This window comes from Tarenaya hassleriana, unplaced genomic scaffold, assembly GCF_000463585.1.
Source record: "Tarenaya hassleriana unplaced genomic scaffold, ASM46358v1 Cleome7, whole genome shotgun sequence".
Lineage (NCBI taxonomy): Eukaryota > Viridiplantae > Streptophyta > Magnoliopsida > Brassicales > Cleomaceae > Tarenaya > Tarenaya hassleriana.
The window spans coordinates 3,712,580-3,731,694 of NW_010969548.1; the positions used below are offsets into that span (position 1 = coordinate 3,712,580).

The 19,115-nt window shown below is 40.2% G+C and overlaps 4 protein-coding genes across 5 annotated transcripts; 3 read left to right on the plus strand and 1 right to left on the minus strand.

Annotated features, from left to right (window-relative positions):
• Positions 1–512: 512 nt before the first annotated feature.
• On the plus strand, positions 513–4,872 carry LOC104801564. Its single transcript, XM_010524874.1, has 9 exons — positions 513–777; positions 983–1,309; positions 1,447–2,444; positions 2,527–3,363; positions 3,448–3,717; positions 3,800–3,880; positions 3,966–4,071; positions 4,145–4,211; positions 4,320–4,872. Exons 1-9 carry the CDS (start codon positions 714–716, stop codon positions 4,342–4,344), a joined length of 2,775 nt encoding a protein of 924 aa, XP_010523176.1. The 5' UTR covers positions 513–713; the 3' UTR covers positions 4,345–4,872.
• A 1,520-nt stretch (positions 4,873–6,392) lies between these two features.
• On the plus strand, positions 6,393–10,022 carry LOC104801201 (RNA-binding protein BRN1-like). Of its 2 annotated transcripts, XM_010524366.1 has the most exons (10): positions 6,393–6,648; positions 6,838–6,920; positions 8,043–8,094; positions 8,253–8,378; positions 8,486–8,565; positions 8,659–8,838; positions 8,919–9,141; positions 9,226–9,264; positions 9,389–9,532; positions 9,631–10,022. In XM_010524366.1, the coding sequence occupies exons 1-10, from the start codon at positions 6,477–6,479 to the stop codon at positions 9,765–9,767; spliced, it is 1,236 nt and encodes a 411-aa protein (XP_010522668.1). In that variant the 5' UTR covers positions 6,393–6,476; the 3' UTR covers positions 9,768–10,022. The 2 variants fall into 2 exon arrangements, with proteins under 2 accessions (XP_010522668.1, XP_010522667.1); XM_010524365.1 differs by having other exon boundaries at positions 8,919–9,264.
• A 105-nt stretch (positions 10,023–10,127) lies between these two features.
• Positions 10,128–12,180, minus strand: LOC104801202 (rho GTPase-activating protein 2-like). The gene is made up of 4 exons (XM_010524368.2): positions 11,686–12,180; positions 11,380–11,500; positions 10,943–11,293; positions 10,128–10,853 (listed from the first exon to the last, which is right to left on the minus strand). The coding sequence occupies exons 1-4, from the start codon at positions 11,988–11,990 to the stop codon at positions 10,464–10,466; spliced, it is 1,167 nt and encodes a 388-aa protein (XP_010522670.1). The 5' UTR covers positions 11,991–12,180; the 3' UTR covers positions 10,128–10,463.
• An 899-nt stretch (positions 12,181–13,079) lies between these two features.
• LOC104801203 (nodulin homeobox) lies at positions 13,080–19,000 on the plus strand. The gene is made up of 16 exons (XM_010524369.1): positions 13,080–13,801; positions 13,959–14,084; positions 14,184–14,342; positions 14,568–14,651; positions 14,731–14,859; positions 15,143–15,361; positions 15,495–15,626; positions 15,713–15,805; positions 16,093–16,248; positions 16,658–16,949; positions 17,054–17,179; positions 17,278–17,347; positions 17,525–17,585; positions 17,740–18,243; positions 18,342–18,376; positions 18,452–19,000. Exons 1-16 carry the CDS (start codon positions 13,718–13,720, stop codon positions 18,894–18,896), a joined length of 2,715 nt encoding a protein of 904 aa, XP_010522671.1. The 5' UTR covers positions 13,080–13,717; the 3' UTR covers positions 18,897–19,000.
• Positions 19,001–19,115: the final 115 nt, after the last annotated feature.

Below are 19,115 nucleotides of genomic sequence, written 5' to 3' on the forward strand. Positions count from 1 at the left end.
TGGTTATGCTTGAATGGAAATACAAAAAAAAAAAAATAAAAAAAATACAATCTGCTTTGATCACCAACTTTATCCATTTTAATAAATGAGATTCCTGTGTCAAAGTCAGCCCCACTCTTTTACCAATAAACGCATTTACATACACAGAAAAAAAACATATCTATCTATCTTTATATATTAATAGTCAACGTATCTTTATGAATCGCTCACAAATAAAATATCTCTAAAAAGACATGTAAAATGAAAGCTAACTTAGCCCCACACATTCACATATAACAAAAAAAAAGCCATGTAATTATAACACCTTGAGATGAAATTTAAGCATATTGAATTTCATTAAATGCATTGAATTTTAATTGCAAGAATGTTATGCATACAACTCGGAGAGGTTATATATTTATATATATATATATATTAATAATATGTTTATACAATATTCAAAATTCCCATGATAGGATTAAAAAAACAGTGAGAAGGAAATAAAAAAAATGAATAAAGCCTCGACGTCTTTTCAAATGCCATCGCCATTTTCTCCCTCTCACTGCCTCCCGCCAATCTGCCTGCAAGCGAAACTATCTTCAGTGGAGATTCTAGGGTTTTGCTTTTGGGAGCCGTTCCTACCTGGAAATCCACGCACGCCTCCACCTCTCTTCCTGGAAAAATCGTATTACCCCGGCTCGATTGCTATTTACGGCGTATGAGATTGAGCCCCGATGGTCGATCATATGGGTACCGAAGTTCACGCCTCCCCTTCTACTTCTTCTTCTGCGGGATATAGTAAGTTTTGAGAATACGAATCATATGCTTTCTTTTTGCGATTAATCGTTATCTTTGGCGTGGTTGTGCGTGTGCTGGTCGAGGTTTTGTTGCTCGGAGAGATGATGATTTATGGAACCGATTTTGATTGAATGCACCGTGATAGGAAAATGAGGTTTTGTCTGACGATCAAATTCACTTTTTTTTTTATCGTCTTCATTAACAGGGGTTAATGAAGATTTGGGATGCCGGGAATTTCAAGATACAGTACCATTTGATGATGAGATGGTGCTTGACAGCCCATTACATGAGAACCCTTTTGCCAAGCTCCGTGAACATACTGGACTTGTCGATACTGAAGATTGTGCAGAGGATGGTACATTGGAACGCATATTCGGGTCTGATGTAGAAGTGGTTAATGATAGTGAAGACGATGAAGGTGGAACGAGAAGATCGACTTTTGCTGATCATTCAATGAGTTTAGCGCAGACGAGTGCTACAGCTGTTGGTATTTTGGAGTCTGATGGTTCAAATGATCATGACTGCAATACGGGCAAGTATAGAGTCTACGCTGAGGTTTCGTCTCTGAGAATTACTGGTCTTGTGCTGTTATGATGGATGTCTTCTGTGAAGGGCATGCATTGTTGTGGCATTAACTGTGTTTCATCTTACCTTTTATTCAAATTGTAGGGAAGAAAGGATCCGATTGCGGAGCGGTAATCTGTAGCGATGAAGATGATCCTTTGCGGGTTATTGATGATACATACATTCTTCGTGGGTCAAGACTGGACTTTGTGGATTCTCAGGAACCGGGAGAATCAACGCAGGCAGATGCACTGCACTTTGTGGATCACTTCCTGATGGAGGAAGATCTAAATGTGTCTCAACCAGTTGTCCCGAAAAATAATATGAGAATGAAGTCACCCCCTTTCTCAGGTGCAAAAGGGTGTCAGATATTGGCCAAAAGAGTCAAGTCTCAAACTCCAACCATGAAAACAAGAATCTTTGACTGGACAGGTAATGACCCGCTGGGGATAAGAGATCCTCCAATCACTCTCACAAAGACTACATGCTTCAAGACAAGAGAAGATCATATTGCAGATAACGATCCTGGAGAGAAGAAATGGTCTATTGATCTAAATGAGGATGTAAAAGACTCAACTCACCCCACGCCAAGGTCATTCAAGGGCATATCTGCAGAAAATCACAGGACAGAACAAACATCTGGGACGAGCCCAGAAAATATGTTTATCACGCAGATGGATGTGCAGTTGCAGGTATCAGAACCTGTAGAAGACTTGTTTGATGCTGGTATAAACACTCAAATAGCTGCTGAAGCAATGGGAGCCTTATTATATGCTGCTCCTGTCTTTTGCAACAGAGAAAACACTTGTGACTCGGACCCTTTGTCATTTCATGAAAACCACCGGAAAAATGCAGAAGGTGTTGCTAAAAAGCCAAACAAAGAAAATCCAAGTTCCAATGGATACAGTGGAGAAAGTCTTGTATCATCATCTGCTTGTAACAACAATCATTTGGAGTTGGCTGCTGGATGGGCCACGAGCAAAGGAGTTAAGAGGAGAGCAAAAGCCAAAAAAAGCTCTGTTAAGCTTACAGAAAAGTCAATTACAGAAAAGTTGTATAGGGCAACCTCTAGCCATGCAATTAAAGGTTCCTGCAAGAGCTCTGTTAAGCTTATTGAGCATAGTAATGAGGAAACAGAAAATACCGGCTCAAAGGTTTCTACCGTAAAATATCTTCTCAGCTTAGATGAATGGAAGCATCCCAAGGGAAAGCCACCGGAAAAATGCAGAAGGTGTTGCTAAAAAGCCAAACAAAGAAAATCCAAGTTCCAATGGATACAGTGGAGAAAGTCTTGTATCATCATCTGCTTGTAACAACAATCATTTGGAGTTGGCTGCTGGATGGGCCACGAGCAAAGGAGTTAAGAGGAGAGCAAAAGCCAAAAAAAGCTCTGTTAAGCTTACAGAAAAGTCAATTACAGAAAAGTTGTATAGGGCAACCTCTAGCCATGCAATTAAAGGTTCCTGCAAGAGCTCTGTTAAGCTTATTGAGCATAGTAATGAGGAAACAGAAAATACCGGCTCAAAGGTTTCTACCGTAAAATATCTTCTCAGCTTAGATGAATGGAAGCATCCCACGGGAAAGAGATCACGGCCTATGCAAAGGAATCACGGTTCAGCTAGTAAGCCTTGTTGTGTTAGCTCTGTTACAACGGTGCATACTACGGTATTGGCCAGTAAATCTGTTAAGCTGGACAGAATTGCTACTTCTGCAAGAGAGTTAGGGGTACCATCGAGTGACAAAAGACAAACCTCTTGTGCCCCATCAGCTGTTGTTGATAACAATGTGAATGTCTCGAAAATTGCATCTTCAAGGAGAACACATGGCCGAGGTCACAAAAGACCTTGTGTTAAAAATTTGCCAAGGTCATCATCCCTTCTGAAGGAGCTTGCGAGGCTTGGAGCATCGGGTAAAGCAGCTGAAGTGAAGTGGAAAGATTTAAGAAACCGAAGAAACCTGGGACACGTTCGAGTGTTGTTCAGCCAACATCTGGACGATGATACAATCAAGCAGCAGCAGAAGGTCCTTGTCCTCTCTCATTACTCTCAGCATTGTAAATATATATGCATCACATGGACAGATAAAAATCTCGTCTTTCTTCCATAGATCATGGTTCGACTGGGCATTTCTTTGGCATCTACCTCATCAGATGCAACACATTTCATAGCTGATAGATTTGCTAGGACGAGGAATATGTTAGAAGCCATGACTCTCGGTAAACCGGTTGTTACACATCTATGGCTGGAGAGCTGTGGACAGGCAAGATGCTTGATAGATGAGAAGAGTTACATTTTAAGAGATGATAAAAAGGAGAAGGAGATTGGTTTCTGCATGCCGACATCACTGGCCCACGTGAGGCAAAGTCCACTTCTTGAGGTCGCTGTCTTTCTCATTCTCTTCTCTGCCTTCCATTGAAGCTTCATTTCCCTTGTTTCACATATTTGCAAAGATACTCCAGGGCGTGAAAGTCTGCATCACACCGAACGTTAAACCCGACAGAGATATTATCACTGACTTGGTAAAGGCAAGTCATGGTCAGGTAAGAATCATTTTACTTCAGGCGTACTTGTTTCGAATCTGTTTTGTCCAGCCCTTTTGATGGTTGGATTGAAATCCATTGTCAGGTTGTGGAGATAAGTCAGACAAACGATGGAGAACTTCTGGATAATAATCTGTTGATTCTGTCATGCGAAGAAGATCGAGGAATCTGTTTTCCTTTTCATAATCAAGGTAGCTGACTGAGCCTAGGTAGTTAGAAAGCGAAAAGGGCATCAAATTCTGAATGTTTAGCTCATGTCTGCAGGAGCAGCAATCTACACGCCAGAGCTCGTGCTGAATGGGATCGTGATTCAGAAACTGGAATATACCAGGTTTGGTCTTTCATTTTAGTAACTCCGGCACAAAGGGAAGATCTTTAATTCAATAAACCAAGAATAAGATGAATCGAGACTTGTTTGTTTCCATTTGCTTGTTTGCAGGCATCGACTCTTCCACCTATGCTAGATTTCTGCAGATGCAACGCCTACATGTATGAAGAGAAGCTGCGGCATCATTCTCATCCCATGTTCCACATTTCTTCCCGTGGAATTTACTTAGACGGATCAGAGAAGAGAAGCCAAACACTGCTAAAGCTTTGGAAAAGTTTTGACTTGTGAGCATTCAGGTAACTGCTAACTACACACATGCAAGCTAACAAGGGAGATTCACCAATACCTGCAATATAAAAAAAAAAAGGTTCGAAAAATGAATTGCATTAAAACACCAAATTAAACGATGAATCTCTCCGTTCTTGAAAAAAAACAATCCATATCTTGGCATCTCTCCGGTGAAATTTCCAAAAAAAAAAATCCTCTTTGGGGATTCTCTCATGTTCCTCCAATCGTCGGACGGTCAGGATCTGTTGTTGGTGTTTTGTTTGGGTTATCTGACGGATGTTAAGAACTGGAACGAGTGGTTATCTGTGGGTGCTCATGTTCTATCGAGTTCATCTTCCCGACCAGTGCTACTAATACCATGTGTTTATTATGATCAGTTTGCATCTTTGTTTTGTCCTCAAGCTTTTGTTCCAACTGTGCTGCTACTGAAGACAACTTGTATTCAAAAATTGTTATTTTTTTTTTCCTATAAAATGAAATAAGCCAATGTAGTATTAGATTAAAAAAGGGCTATAGGTGATTTGGATGGGGATTTCTATATGGATGTCAATGCGTACTTACACCCATATATATATATAATGTCAAATGTAAGTATGGGTCTGGCTCATATGATACGGTATCACTTTGAATAATCCAGATGTGTCCGGGGGAGTACAGTCTAGCATTCGTACATTTTGCCCTGCCTTTTACCATTATTTACGGTTTTTTTGCCCTTAAACTTCTCACTTGGTACCACATCAATTGACGTGGTCAACTCGTAAATATCTCATATTAATTAAACCCTCTTCGTATCATATCAAATTGACATGGTCAACTCTTAAATATCTCTTTACGTACCAACTAATTAAATTATTAATTATTCTCCTTATCTCTCTAATTTATATTGAGTGGTAAACACTAATACTTTGAATAATAGTTTAAAGTATATATTATTTTTTCTTGAAAATGCAGTCAACCATATATTTTTTTTAAAATATTATATTATCAACTCGTCCAGTATACAAGACTTTTGCTCTTTTTTGTGTGTGTGTGTGTGTGTACGTGATGAGATTTAGTTCTTATAATCAAATGATGTCCTCATCATGACCATCGACATATTATACCAAATCTACTTTAATCGTAATTTCATTTCGAATGACTAAATTTCAACATTCTTCAATGGCACAAATAATACTTGTGTGAGATATTAACCAAAAAAAAAAAAATATTTGTGTGAGATTAGGATAAGATGAAGAGCTTATTCGACGACAGACCTATTTTGTGATTAAAATCATACAAAAAAAAAATAAAACCGGAAAAAAGCAACAAAAAATTGAAAAAAAAATACAAAAAATCATTTTAAGAGTATTTGTTAAAAAATGAGATAATGACAATCTTAAATAAGAAATTATATGTATGTATACAAGAAAAAAACAAAACAAGAATAATTTTGAAGTATCATTAGAGGTGATTAAGAAAAACAAACAAACAAACATGGGCCCTTTAAATAAAATAATCTGTAAAATATGTTTCCAGAATAGAAATTAATCCATCATTAATTCTTAATTAAAAAAAAGGAAGAAAAAGACTACACAACAAGGGTAAAGGTAAAGGGTAATTCGGTCATTCGTCATTAACAAATCCTTTAGTGAGACGAAACAAAGCCAAGTAATTCACCCTCGCTTCGCATTCGTCTCTCTTGGTGTCGTGTACAGCTGTAATGGTAATCTCGTAAATTAGTGGCAAAGGCAAGCCTGGTTTCGTAAGTACTTATTTTAATCCATCCAGAAATTCCCCCATTTTCTTCCCCTCCTCCATAATTATTTTTTTGAATTTTTTATTTTAATTTTGAAAACAAATATTCTGAAAGAAAACTGTAGAGAGAGAGAATCCTAGAGAGAAAAGAGGCGACGAGGAGAAGACAACGAAGAAAGAAGAGAGAGAAAAAGAGAGACAGCCATTTCGTCAGGAGAGAGAGAGAGAGCGAAGACGGAGACAACAATGGCGGAGGAGACGATGGATAATAATAGGAAGAGCGAGGAGAGCGTGAAGCTATTCGTCGGACAAGTTCCGAAGCAATTGTCGGAGGCTCAGCTTCTGGCATTTTTCCAGGAGTTCGTCATCGTTGACGAGGTCAACATCATCAAGCACAAGATAACTCGTGCATCCCGAGGTTGTTCTCCGTGTCTCCTTGTCCCTTCCTCGCGGAATCTTTCTCTGTCTCCTCCGTATCCCCGTTTTTGACGTTTAAATTGAAGTTTTCTCCGGTTATGTTCTGAATGCGGGGTTGATTCGCGTGACTCGTCGAGATTTTTCGAATTCCGGAACCCTAATTTATGCAATCTCTTGTTTGTAATCCCAGGATGCTGTTTTATTACATGTCCGTCGAGGGAGGAGGCGGACAAGGCGGTCAATGCTTGTCATAACAAGAAGACTTTGCCGGGGGTTAGTTTGATTTCTTGCTTTCTCTCATCTTTTTGAGGTTATGCTTCATTTTCTGAGGATTTCTGATGCTTGAATCTGATGTTCTGTTGCTTAAATGATTGATCTCCGCCGCACATTTTTAAGCCGGTTCGGATCTCGATATTGCTTTTTCTCTTTCTCTTTCTCCATCTTCATTTGCTCGAACTGCATTGTACTGTCTTCAGTTATTGTTGATCCCAGAAAAGGCAATTTGGGAATTCATGCATGTCAATTCCAAGGAGCAACCTTTTGCTATTTAGGTGAATTATGAAATTTATTTATGGGATCAAAAGCCGGTAGTCTGAGTATCGCTTGTTAGAATCCTATCACAGTGATGAGATGGCTTTTACATGATTTCTTAAAACACAAGCAACTGCAATCATGCAGCATGTGGTTCATTATGATTGACTTATACGGGTCACAAAACGGGATCGATGCATCAGCTGGAATGGAATCAAGAGACTCCGATAAAATGAGAGAAGACTTGGTTTCATCCTTTTGCTTGTCAGAAATCAAAGCCATGCGTCCTCGGCAGGCCTACCCAATTGGTTATTGCTGCCAATTGCTAGTAGAAATTGTGATTGAACCCTTTTTGTGAGATGAGATCCTGATTAATCTTGATATATGGCAAGGACAATTTATGATGCAACCGATAGCAACAGTAACAAAATGCAGCATTGTCATGTACAGTTGACCAGGTGAATTCTGTGTTTCCCAATCTGGGGAAGCTTTGTAGGGGAATGCTTTTGTTGTCCCATGTCCTGATCTTAAAAAGGTAATAAGCAATTGGCGAATAAGGTTGTGGAAAAAGTTCCTTCAATAAACTTAAGTTTGTACTACTGGGGTAGTGGAGAGTTCTAGCTGGTTTGAAGCTAGGTAACTGAGACTTTTGGAAACCTTTGAAGGGGCTAAGATGCGGAGTTCTTCGAACCCTCAGTTAGTTGTTAGGGTGATCTATCATTATTACCATGAATGCATTTACTTTATTTATTTGTATTATTTCTATCTTTTTCTGTCTTTGTCGGAAAGTTTATGGATATTATGCAGGTTTACACTTATTTATTATTCTAATTAAAGTTTCCACTGCCTTTTCTGTATGGATAGGCTTCTAGTCCTTTGCAAGTAAAGTACGCAGATGGCGAGTTAGAGAGGCTAGGTAAGCTATGTGTGTTTTTTTTCCTTGTTTTCAATGCTTCTAAGCGATAATCTTCGGAAAAGATATCCCTTTGGAAAAAGTCCCTTCTTTTACTTTCCTAATCCTTTTCTATTATGTACCATGTTCTGACGGATGTTCTTTTTTGTCCTCCAATTCAGAGAACAAACTTTTTATCGGTATGCTTCCAAAGAATGTCTCCGAAGCTGAAGTTCTATCCTTATTCTCCAAATACGGGACCATAAAGGATCTACAAATTCTAAGAGGTTCTCTACAAACCAGCAAGGGTATCATCTCTTGGTCAGACCTTTGGCTAACGTGGTCTTAAATGGTTGTCATTTGATTGTGCACCTTAAGCTTGCTTCACCAAGTTTGATTTATAATTTTATATTAGGCTGTGCTTTTCTGAAGTATGAGAGAAAAGAACAAGCTGTTGCTGCCATGGAAATCATCAACGGAAAGCATAAAATGGAGGTTTGTGGTTGCTAATCCAGATTTTCTTTTACACCGAAACTTCTTTGGATTGACAAGATGCAGCTGTTGTCATCATTTTCGTTGTTTGTTCAGGGTTCGAAATTTCCTTTAGTTGTCAAATGGGCAGATACAGAAAGGGAAAAAGAAGCAAGGAGATTTCAGAAGGTACAATCACAGGCCTCAAGACTAGCTAGTGCCGACCCACAAAATCCGTCATTGTTTGGAGCATTACCAATGAGTTTTGTTCCCCATTACAATGGATATGGATACCATGTAAGTCTAGTTTTCCCTCTTACGTGTTCTACTCAAGCTACATTACTGGTTGCGCCTTTTAATATATCTTACTTTGACAGGGTCCTGGAACTTATGGGTACATGCTACCATCATTGCAGAATCAAGCTTCCTTTCACAATATGATTTCACCAAACCCAGGTAATAGCCCATTGCGAGGAGTCTCATCTGAATCTGTCCCACCCCGTTTGGCCCGTATAAACTTTCCAATGCCTCCTGCAAATTACATTGGCTCTGGCTATCCTACTGTACCAAGTCTTCACTATCCATTGTCATATCCTCGAGGTATGATGAATCCTCATCCTCTCAACACTTCATCTGGATCTGTATCACCTGCCATTGCTAATAGTGGCTCATTGACATCTTCAGGCGCTAGCTCGTCAACGTCTTCTGGGGCTCAAGCTGAAGGTTGGTCAACACAGTTGACAATATCTGCTTCTTGCCCAGCCTTGGAAACTAATCAAGGTTCCATTGCTCTGTTCATATTCGTAACCCTGGTATCATTCTGTTCTGTAATGTCTTTGGTGTTCAGGACCGGCTGGTGCAAATCTATTTATCTACAACATACCTCGAGAATATGGAGATCAAGAGCTAGCTAGCACATTTCAACCGTTTGGTAGGGTTCTGAGCGCAAAAGTTTTTGTGGACAAGGACACTGGCATAAGCAAATGTTTCGGTAAGCTCTACTCTTTCCTTGCCACATTTGTTTTCTAGAGGGGTGATTAATCATTGTAGTGCTTAAAATGATGGAAAAAAAACTTCTCGATGAAACAGGCTTTGTAAGTTATGATTCGCAAGCAGCTGCTCAAAACGCCATTAACATGATGAACGGCCACCCATTAGGCGGTAAGAAATTGAAAGTTCAGCTTAAGAGAGACAACAACAACAACAACAGAGTAAACCCTTGTTAATAAACCCGTAAGCCCTAAATCCCGAACCATCTTCATTGTAAAAATCCACGGGGGTACCAGGCTAACTGTTCGACCCCATTTAGAAGTAAAACGCAGCCCCTTGCAGGAAAGCTGTAACTCCATGCTGCAACTGGATCTTTTCTTCTCTCCTTAACTTTTAATTTTGTGCCAATACACATTGTATTTTGTGTATCATTGAAATTCTTGTAGACACTTTTATGGTTATTACCATTAAATTCATTTATTCTTTTCTCCTGCTTTTTCCTTCCACTGCTCTTCCAGTCCATTATCATTTCCTCCAACCTGTGAAGTTGTCAAACATGTTCATTCAACTTTTGCATTCTTTCACTTGAACCGATGGGCATAGAGTTTGCATCTTTAACAAAGATTTTTCAGGGCAAACCTAGAGATCGGTCACCAAATTCATTCATGAAGGTTAGAGATCTGCTTACACATCAAACGACAAACGCTACAAACAACAATGTTATGGAGCCAACAAACCACTGACTTTGCCTTCCCACTCTTAACAAACCGAACCTAATCTCTGTAATGATTTACAGGCAGAACCATTTTTTCATTCTTCTTCTTGTTTTGATCCTTCAGGCAATGGAGCTACGAACAGGTTGTGTCTGGACACACGTGGGAAAAGAGCAAAATGCTACCGTAAGTGGGCTAAGCCCTTTGATACTTCACAGTTCAAGATACTTCACATGAACGGTTCGGGATCCAGTCTTGGCAGATACCGTCGTTTGAGATTCTATCATCGTTGAGCTTCCTCAAGAAGCATTTCTCTATCGCACTTAGTGACTCTGACTCAACATCATCCCTGTCTTGATCGATTGACTGGATGAGATTTTCTTCTTCACCTCCAGATTCTGAATCCATCCCTTGTGACTCACAGCTGACATCCATGTCCTGGGGATGGTCGGATTCGTCATCTGTCTGGGAAAGAGAAGAATGCGATGGAGAATATCCAACTGATGCAGTTGCCGCCTCGTCTCGCTCTGCTAGCGTTTTCATGATGAGGGTCTTAAGCAAGTTCATCACTTGGACAGCATGCATCAGAGCCGTCAATGGATCTGTCACCTGAACCAAGATTGAAGAAGGTAAAGAACAAAAACTCGGTAAAAAATCAACAAATACTGAATGTAGGACTTGTATATCTTATCAAATACCTGAGTCATGTTAGGAGCAAAAACCATGGCTATGTTCCTCGCATTCATTTTGTTTGAGTCTTCTTCCTCAACAACGTCGGCCATAAGATCAATAGCCCAATTGAGCAAAGCAGACTCCATTGGTTTCAACTGCTTTATAAGCTCAACGGATTCTTCTTCGGTGTTGCAGTTCAGAACTTGTTCAGGAGAAAGCCCGTCGAGAACTCCAGAAGGTAGCTCTCTGAACCAGGCTTTTATAAGACCGGCCAGACAATGTACATCGACGTTTTCAGGAACGATACCTCTGTTCAGTTGGCCTCTGACATGCTCTTCTTGCCCGTTCTCCGGATTTATCCGGAAAATTCCTTCAGCCTATCCATAGAAATAACCAATCAGACCCATCCGCCGGTTATGGGGGAAGAAGATTCACTTGAACTGGATGGAAACTCGTATATTACCTTGAGACCTCCATGGGAATACAGCCTTTCCTGCATTAGCAGCAGAATCGTCGGAATGCTGTTTCCTTTCTGATCATAAGAACACTGCATTGATTCCGCCGACACACCATAGACACTCACACTGCATAATCAGAAACTCTCAGTTTAGGAACTTACAACATTGAGGTAAACATACTTCTGTTTCCCATTTTTGCCAAGGAAACATTCTTAGATTCTGCTAAGATAATTACAAATGGAGATCCTTGATATCGCAGAAGACGAAGAACTAGTTACTCAAACATTTCAGAGTACTGTGACTAGAACTACCTTGCACTTGGGACCCGACAAGGGATCTCGACCTGGAGCTCGAGTGGGAGGCCCAGAAATCCGTGGAATCGGTCGAAGGTCACGTGGGTGATGTGCCGGACGTTCGTCGGCCGTCCGATGTCCAGTCGATGACAGGTCCCTTGGCCGTCATCTTGTCGGCTGTCCACCCGACACGACACCATCGATCTCCGGAGCGCCGACAACAGAAACTCAAGCACCGACAGTTGCTGCTGGTTCTGCTCATCCTCCGACGAGGTTTCCTTTCCTTCTCTCCCTCCCTTTGCCGCCATCGCAAGACCTGTCATCGTCTTCTATCTCTGGAGAATCTAACCAGACAAAGACGAAAGCTTTGGACAGTGTCTGAGAAGAAGTGATTTTGAAATTGTCTGGAAAGGTTTCCTTCTCATTTGGATTTCAAACGGCCACTCGTTTCAAATTCTATATTTAGTTATCTCTATCTCTTTTCTCTATTTACTGTTATATCCTCCGTTTTTCACAAATCCACGATAATGCCACTCCCTTTTCCAACAGATAAGTGTAATTTTTCAACGTCTAATCTCGGAAATTATTTTTGACTCACTTTCCTTTTTTATTTCTAATGTAAAAAAGACGAAGGGTCTTTGGTTAATCTTCATAGTTATATTACAAAAAAAAAATATGTATATCTTTAGAGACAAAAAAGGTGGAATCTCTTTGGAGTTGTTTAATAAAATATTAATTTCTTAAAAAGTTCCAAACATGGCGATATAATTTATGCAACCCTCTCGTGAGTAATTATGAAATAAAACGGCAGATTCGCTGTTTGTAAAAATATGTTTATTTTATTATTTTGTTATGTTTTTTTTGGCCAATTAAGGAGGCGGCCTTGTTCCAACAAAAAAAAAAAGAATATTAGGGTTAAGAATCGAAAATCTTGTCTATTAAAACGCAAAACCACTTGAAAGACTGTATTATATCAACTCGAAGAAGACAAGAACTCTCTCTCTCTCTTCGATTTTCAGGTACAAACTATACTCTCTGTCTCTTTGAAATTCTCTTTTGTGGAAATGAAATCGCATTTTGAAAAGGCATCTCCATCATCGGCTACTGCCTTAGTACTCGAGGTTTTTTTTTTTCTTGATTTTTTTTTGTTCACCTCTTTCAGCGCTTTGGTTGGGATTTGAAGAACTGGAAAGCCTTTTGTCTGGGGCCCCCTCCGGTCATCTTCATTGGTCGGTCCCAGTTCGTCTATTAACGCCAAGAAAAAAAAGGAGTGAAAAAAAAAGACCCACAAACGGATCACATAAATCCAGACTGAAACGAAAACCCGCGGAGTGATAATCTCTCGGTTTGTCGTTCACGTCCATATACTCTTTGCCGGTTAGTTTTCTCCTTCAATCCGAACGTGGGTACGCTGTATTTTGTCGAAAGTTCTTTCCTTTTTTCCCTTTTTTTTTCCTGTCTGGAAGTTTTTGAAATGTTTGATACCGTTTACGGAGTGTCTGATGGGATATTCACTGGCTGTTCTAGGGTTTCAATGCTCGATTTTCCTCTGGTTTGCTTGAAATCTGGGTTTAATTTCTGTGGGTTGTCTGTGTGGTGATGAAAGGTTCTGTTTTTTGGGGTGTTTTCTCGCGGTGGTCGTGCCTGAAATTGGCATGCAAATTTTACTCTCTTTTTCACCCTTGAATATTTTTTTCCTCACGGTTCATGCATAGTGTCTGCTTTAATGTTAGGTTGATGTTAAAGTTTGTCTACAGTGTCTATGGTCATTTCAATTTAGAAGTGAATGGCTATTTTAGAAATTTTTGGGCTTTTCTTGTAATGGAACTTGTAGAGGATTTAGTAGCAATGCGAGGTAGGTAGGAGTCCTTTTTGTTTCTGGACAAGTCGTGTTTTGGGTTTTTGGGTCTGAAAAATGTAGAAAAGGACAGGTAAGGAGCACTAGCAGAAGATATCACAAAAGCTTTTTGATGGAAATTTTAGGGTTCAGTGTATCCAAGACGTTGAGTTGTCAAGTTATTTCAAGATTATGATCTAATTGCCATTGTTTATGGCTTTAGCTTTGTCGGATTTTGCTTTAGGTTCTGTACCAATGAGACTTTCTAGAGAAGAGTCATCACAGGCAGCTGAATCAGTAAGTGCTCATACTTTGGCCATGGTGTGAATCGTTTGGTCATGCTCCTTGATCAATTGCTTAAGATCTTAGTATTGTAATTTATGGTTTTTTTTTCAACTGGATACTAGTTCAGTGCTGCTTGTAACTTGATTTGGCTGTCGAATTATATGGACAGGTTATAGACTTGATTTCGGCTGTGGAAGAGTTACATAGACGAAGCTCTCAAGAGCTTCATAAGTTACTGAAAGAGAACGAAGATTTATGTATTTCCTTACGCGTCCAAAAAGGTGTACAAGTGAAGGTATGGCAAATTCATTTGTCATATCCAATGCTGTTTGCCACCAGTTTTTCCTTTTTTGTTATTTTTTTTATTTCTAATAGACTGGTTTGTTTATTTCAGGTTGATGTAGAAAAGATTGCAGGCTTGCTACCTCTGCATCTCATTGCAGTGCTTGTGTCTTCTGACAGAGATGGAGAGACGTTGAGATACTTATTGTCCGGGATCCGGCTTTTGCACACATTATGTGACTTAGCACCTCGTTTCACCAAACTCGAGCAGGTGCCCTCAAGCAATTCCGATATGTTTTTCTTTTTGTATTGTCACATTCTGATTTGGCCAACTTTTGTGGACTGTTCAGTGATTCATGGATGAGGGTTGATGATTCACTTTCCTTTCTTTTGTTATAAAATGTCTGACCTTTAGCACACATCCTATATAGACTGCCAGTATCTTATTTGAACACATTTGCTTTTAACGCAATCTTCCTGCCAAATCTTGATATAGGTCTTACTTGATGATGTGAAATTATCAGAGCAGATGATTGATCTGGTGTTCTATTTGTTAATAGTTCTTGGCGGTAATGAACAGGTTCTCTCCAAAAATCCTCTCTGTGTCCGTCCTTCTGTCTCCTTAGTTGTTATTCACCACAGTTCTTTTTTTTTTTCAGGCAACCTGCAATTCAGATGGCCAATCATTGGTCCAAACGACACTGGTGGCTTCTTGTCTTTACCTGTTGCATGGGTTTATTTCTTCACAGTGGCAAGATCTTGTTCAAGTGTTGCTTGCCCACCCTCAGGTACAATCTTGGGCAACTTGTTTGAGATTGGAATTATGGGAAGGATCAATGAGGATGAACTTCTCGCATTTCTCAGTCATTCCATTTCTATCACGTGTGTAACATCTCTTAGTTCTTGAGGGGACCCTTTGCAATTTGTGGAGATTGTATAAATATGCCAGTGCAATGGCATATCTTTGGTGCTGTGCCCATAATTTTGGTTGCATTAATGGAGCTTCTGATGTATTGGGTTCTGCTTCTTAGAAGATTGATTTATTCACGTGTTTGTTCTAATTTGTCTTAGGTTGATGTGTTTATGGATGCTGCTTTTGGAGCAGTTCACAATGTTGTGAGATCTCTCAGGAAGAAGCTGCTAACGCGGCAAACCGGCCTTCTGAGTAAATCAGGAATCTCTTGCCAAGAAGATGTTAACTTTCACTGCCAACAAGCGGAAGCTGCTTTGCAGTTCCTTCATTCTCTGTGCCAACAAAAACCGTTTAGAGATCGCCTCGCCAGAAATGAGGTTTCTCTCTGTACTTATTAATTTCTTTGCTAGAAGTTTACTCAAGAGTGGTTGTTAACACATGATGTTATAAAGAATGGTGTTCTTGAAACGCTTCAGAGATTTTTTTTCTTCCTTTTAACGGTTCTATTAGGAGCTATGTGGAAATGGTGGTGTTCTTATGCTATCTCATTCCATATTATCGCTAACTATTGCACCTGAGTTAGTTGGAGCGTCAATTACGATTGCTTCCCTCTCTAGAATGAAAGCAAAGGTCCTGGCAATGGTAAGTTGTCTTCACCCCCTAATGTTTCTTGAATAAAATTACAGCTATTGTCTCTACAATCGATTGAAAAATTTCTGTTCGTGCAGTTGCATCTTTTGTTCGAAGCAGAAAGTGTATCATTCCTCGACGAGGTTGCACGTGCAGGAAACTTGCATTTGGCTAAGTCCGTCGTCACAAAGGTTAGTCCCATTACATTACAGATTATGTTTAATTTTAGAAACACTTTTTTCTATGTTTGATTGAAATACTTATCACTGGTCGGGATCTAAGTTTGATGCCAGTTCTTATGAACGGTCCATACAGATTGAGAGTATGACTATATCTGACACCTTATAACATCATATCAACTCCTTGTTGAATTGAATTTAACATAATTGTTCCAATTTGCTTAGAATTTCGCTTCCTTTATTTTGTGTTCATCATTTCTCGGCTGATCTAAACATTGACGCTGTATATGTGATTATAGGTTCTTGAATTATTGAGGCTTGGCTTTTCCAAAGCTTCCAAGGGTTTCAATGGTTCTTCCGTCTACCCGATGGGGTTCGTGCTACTTAACGCAATGCGTTTAGCTGACATCTTAACCGACGACTCGAATTTCCGATCTTTTTTCACTCAGCACTATGTAAGTGTCGATTGCACTCTGATTGTTTTAACAACATTCCTGGATTTTTTAGCGCGTTTGATCGTTCTTTGTCCATCTTTATATATTTTTTTCTTCGCAGAGCGAAATTCTCAGCGCAATATTTTCCCTTTCTCACGGAGATTTCTTGGCGATGTGGTGCTCTTCCTCATAAGTTACTGAAAGAGAACGAAGATTTATGTATTTCCTTACGCGTCCAAAAAGGTGTACAAGTGAAGGTATGGCAAATTCATTTGTCATATCCAATGCTGTTTGCCACCAGTTTTTCCTTTTTTGTTATTTTTTTTATTTCTAATAGACTGGTTTGTTTATTTCAGGTTGATGTAGAAAAGATTGCAGGCTTGCTACCTCTGCATCTCATTGCCATCTTTATATATTTTTTTCTTCGCAGAGCGAAATTCTCAGCGCAATATTTTCCCTTTCTCACGGAGATTTCTTGGCGATGTGGTGCTCTTCCGATCTTCCTTCGAGGGAAGATGAAGCAACGCTAGATTACGATCTATTTACTTCGGCTGGATGGATCTTGGATTTGTTTTCATCATCAGAGCAATCGAATGAAAATCTGTTCAAGCTTCATTTGCTGCCAAATAACCTTCCCATGTCATATTATGCACATCAGAGGACATCCTTATTTATCAAAATGATTGCGAATCTGCACTGCTTTGTTCCGAGCATTTGCGAAGGTGAGTTCTTTCTTTTCTTTTTCCCGATATTTGATTCACTTTCCCATCTCATATGGTTTGGCAATGCCATGTTGGTTACTGTTTTCTAGCTGTTAATTCCACAGAAAGGGAAAGGAACCGTTTCGTTCATAATATCGTAAGCGGTCTCCAGGGGGATCTTTCGAGTATATTACCGGGATTCTCATATACTTTGGTTCCACAGAGAAGTGTGCGTGTTTGCAGAAACTTACGTACGGTATCTTTTTCCCGCTTTTTTTTTCGTTTTGTTTTTAATTTAAAAAAAAAGGTGTTTTCACGTTTCTCGTATGATGGATCATCATTGTTGCAGGTTCTTTGTTGAGTCACGCAGAGTCGTTGATCCCTAATTTCTCGAGCGAGGAAGATTTACTGCTTTTGAGGTGACTTAAAAAAATTCAATCTTGAAATCTGATATGTAAGACCGAGTGTCATTATCGAATATCGTATAGTTTCTGAATATGTCGTTAGGAGTTTTAACGAACTGGATTTCGTTTTTGGTTATCGAGTTTTTTCCTTGACAACTAAATCTATAATCCGTTGATTCTGTTTTCATGAAGGGCGTTCGTTGACCAGTTGCAGCCGCTGATCCGTTCCGAGTTTGAGGAAAGTCAAGTTCAGGTTGAAAGTTTTCACCTTTTTTTTGCTTATCGAGTTTTTTTTCCTCCACAATTGATCGCTAATCGTTTTTTTTCTTTCTGGAATTTAGGAATTCGCTCTTCGTGAATAGTTTAGTATTTCTCTAATTGCAAATAATGATGATTTCTTCTTATAGGAAACTCAAAGTACAGGGGGTGGCGTTTCGTCGGTTAAACAGAGAAAAGATTCTCTGAATCTAAACAACGGAAACAGTACCCCGAATGAGGAAATGTCGGAGAATTCTGCTATCCGAGCGGAGGGTGTAGGTGTAACCGGGCAAGGCACCAACGAAATGAATGGTCCGTCGCTGAAAGAGAATGATGCAGATGGGAATGCCATTCATGAAACCAGTGGTTCGGATACGAGCTCCACCAGAGGGAAGAGTTCTGTTGATCGGATCGAAGATGACGAGCCGCTGAAAACGAACAAAGGTTCAAAAGAGAGCGAGTCGGGAGGAGGGATCAAAGAGGATGAAAAGATTGAAGCTGTTCAGACAATTGAAAAACAACGAAGGAAACGGAAGCGTAGTATTATGAACGACGAGCAGATGTTGATGATTGAGAGGGCACTTCTGGATGAACCCGATATGCAGCGAAACTCCGCCTCGATACAGACTTGGGCTGATAAATTGAGCCATCATGTCGGTATTTTTTTCCCACCGTTCGAACAGTTCGATATATTCGGGTTTTATCACTTATGTTCCCCTGTTTCTAATCTCTCTCCATTGTTACTTTGCAGGGTTCCGAGGTCACTTCTTCACAGCTAAAGAACTGGTAAGTGCCTTTTTTCTTCTTCTCTGCACTGAAGCACTGTTTCGATCTTTGCTTATTGTGAATCGATATCGACAGGCTGAACAACCGAAAAGCTAAGCTAGCCCGGGCAAGCAAGCAAGCAGGGCCAGCACGTGATAGCTCGGGAGACTTACCCGAGAGCCCTGGAGACGAAATCAATGTGCAGAAACCGTCGACTTCAAAGGGCAGTAGCCAAAACCCGAGATCGTCGGGGGATGGGGTGAAGCCCGGACAGAAGGTGGTGTTAACGGACGAGACAGGAGAAGAGATTGGGAAAGGGATAGTGTACAAGGCAGAAGGTGAATGGTACGGAATGAGTCTGGACAGCAAGCAAGTGTGTGTGGTCGATGTGGTCAAGCTGACCACCGGGTCAGATGGACGAGAGAAGCTGCTTCCGTACGCATCGGATGATGCCGGAAGTACCTTCGAAGATGCCGAGACAAGGTTTGGGACAATGAGAGTGGCTTGGGACGTGACAAGACTGCAGTCTCCGTTACATTGACTTTGACTCTAGATGTTGAGTTCCTCTGTTTGTGTTCGGTTCCTCTGTTTCGTCCAGAGGGTCTCATGGAATGGAACAAGTGGAATTCTTAGGCTCTTTTCCCCCCCCCCCCCCCCCCCCCGAGTAAATAGAGAAGATCATGATGCCAACATTCTGACTCTCTCTTCCTTGGGAAAATTCAACCATTACTCTTTCTATATTCAATTTCTGAAATTCCCT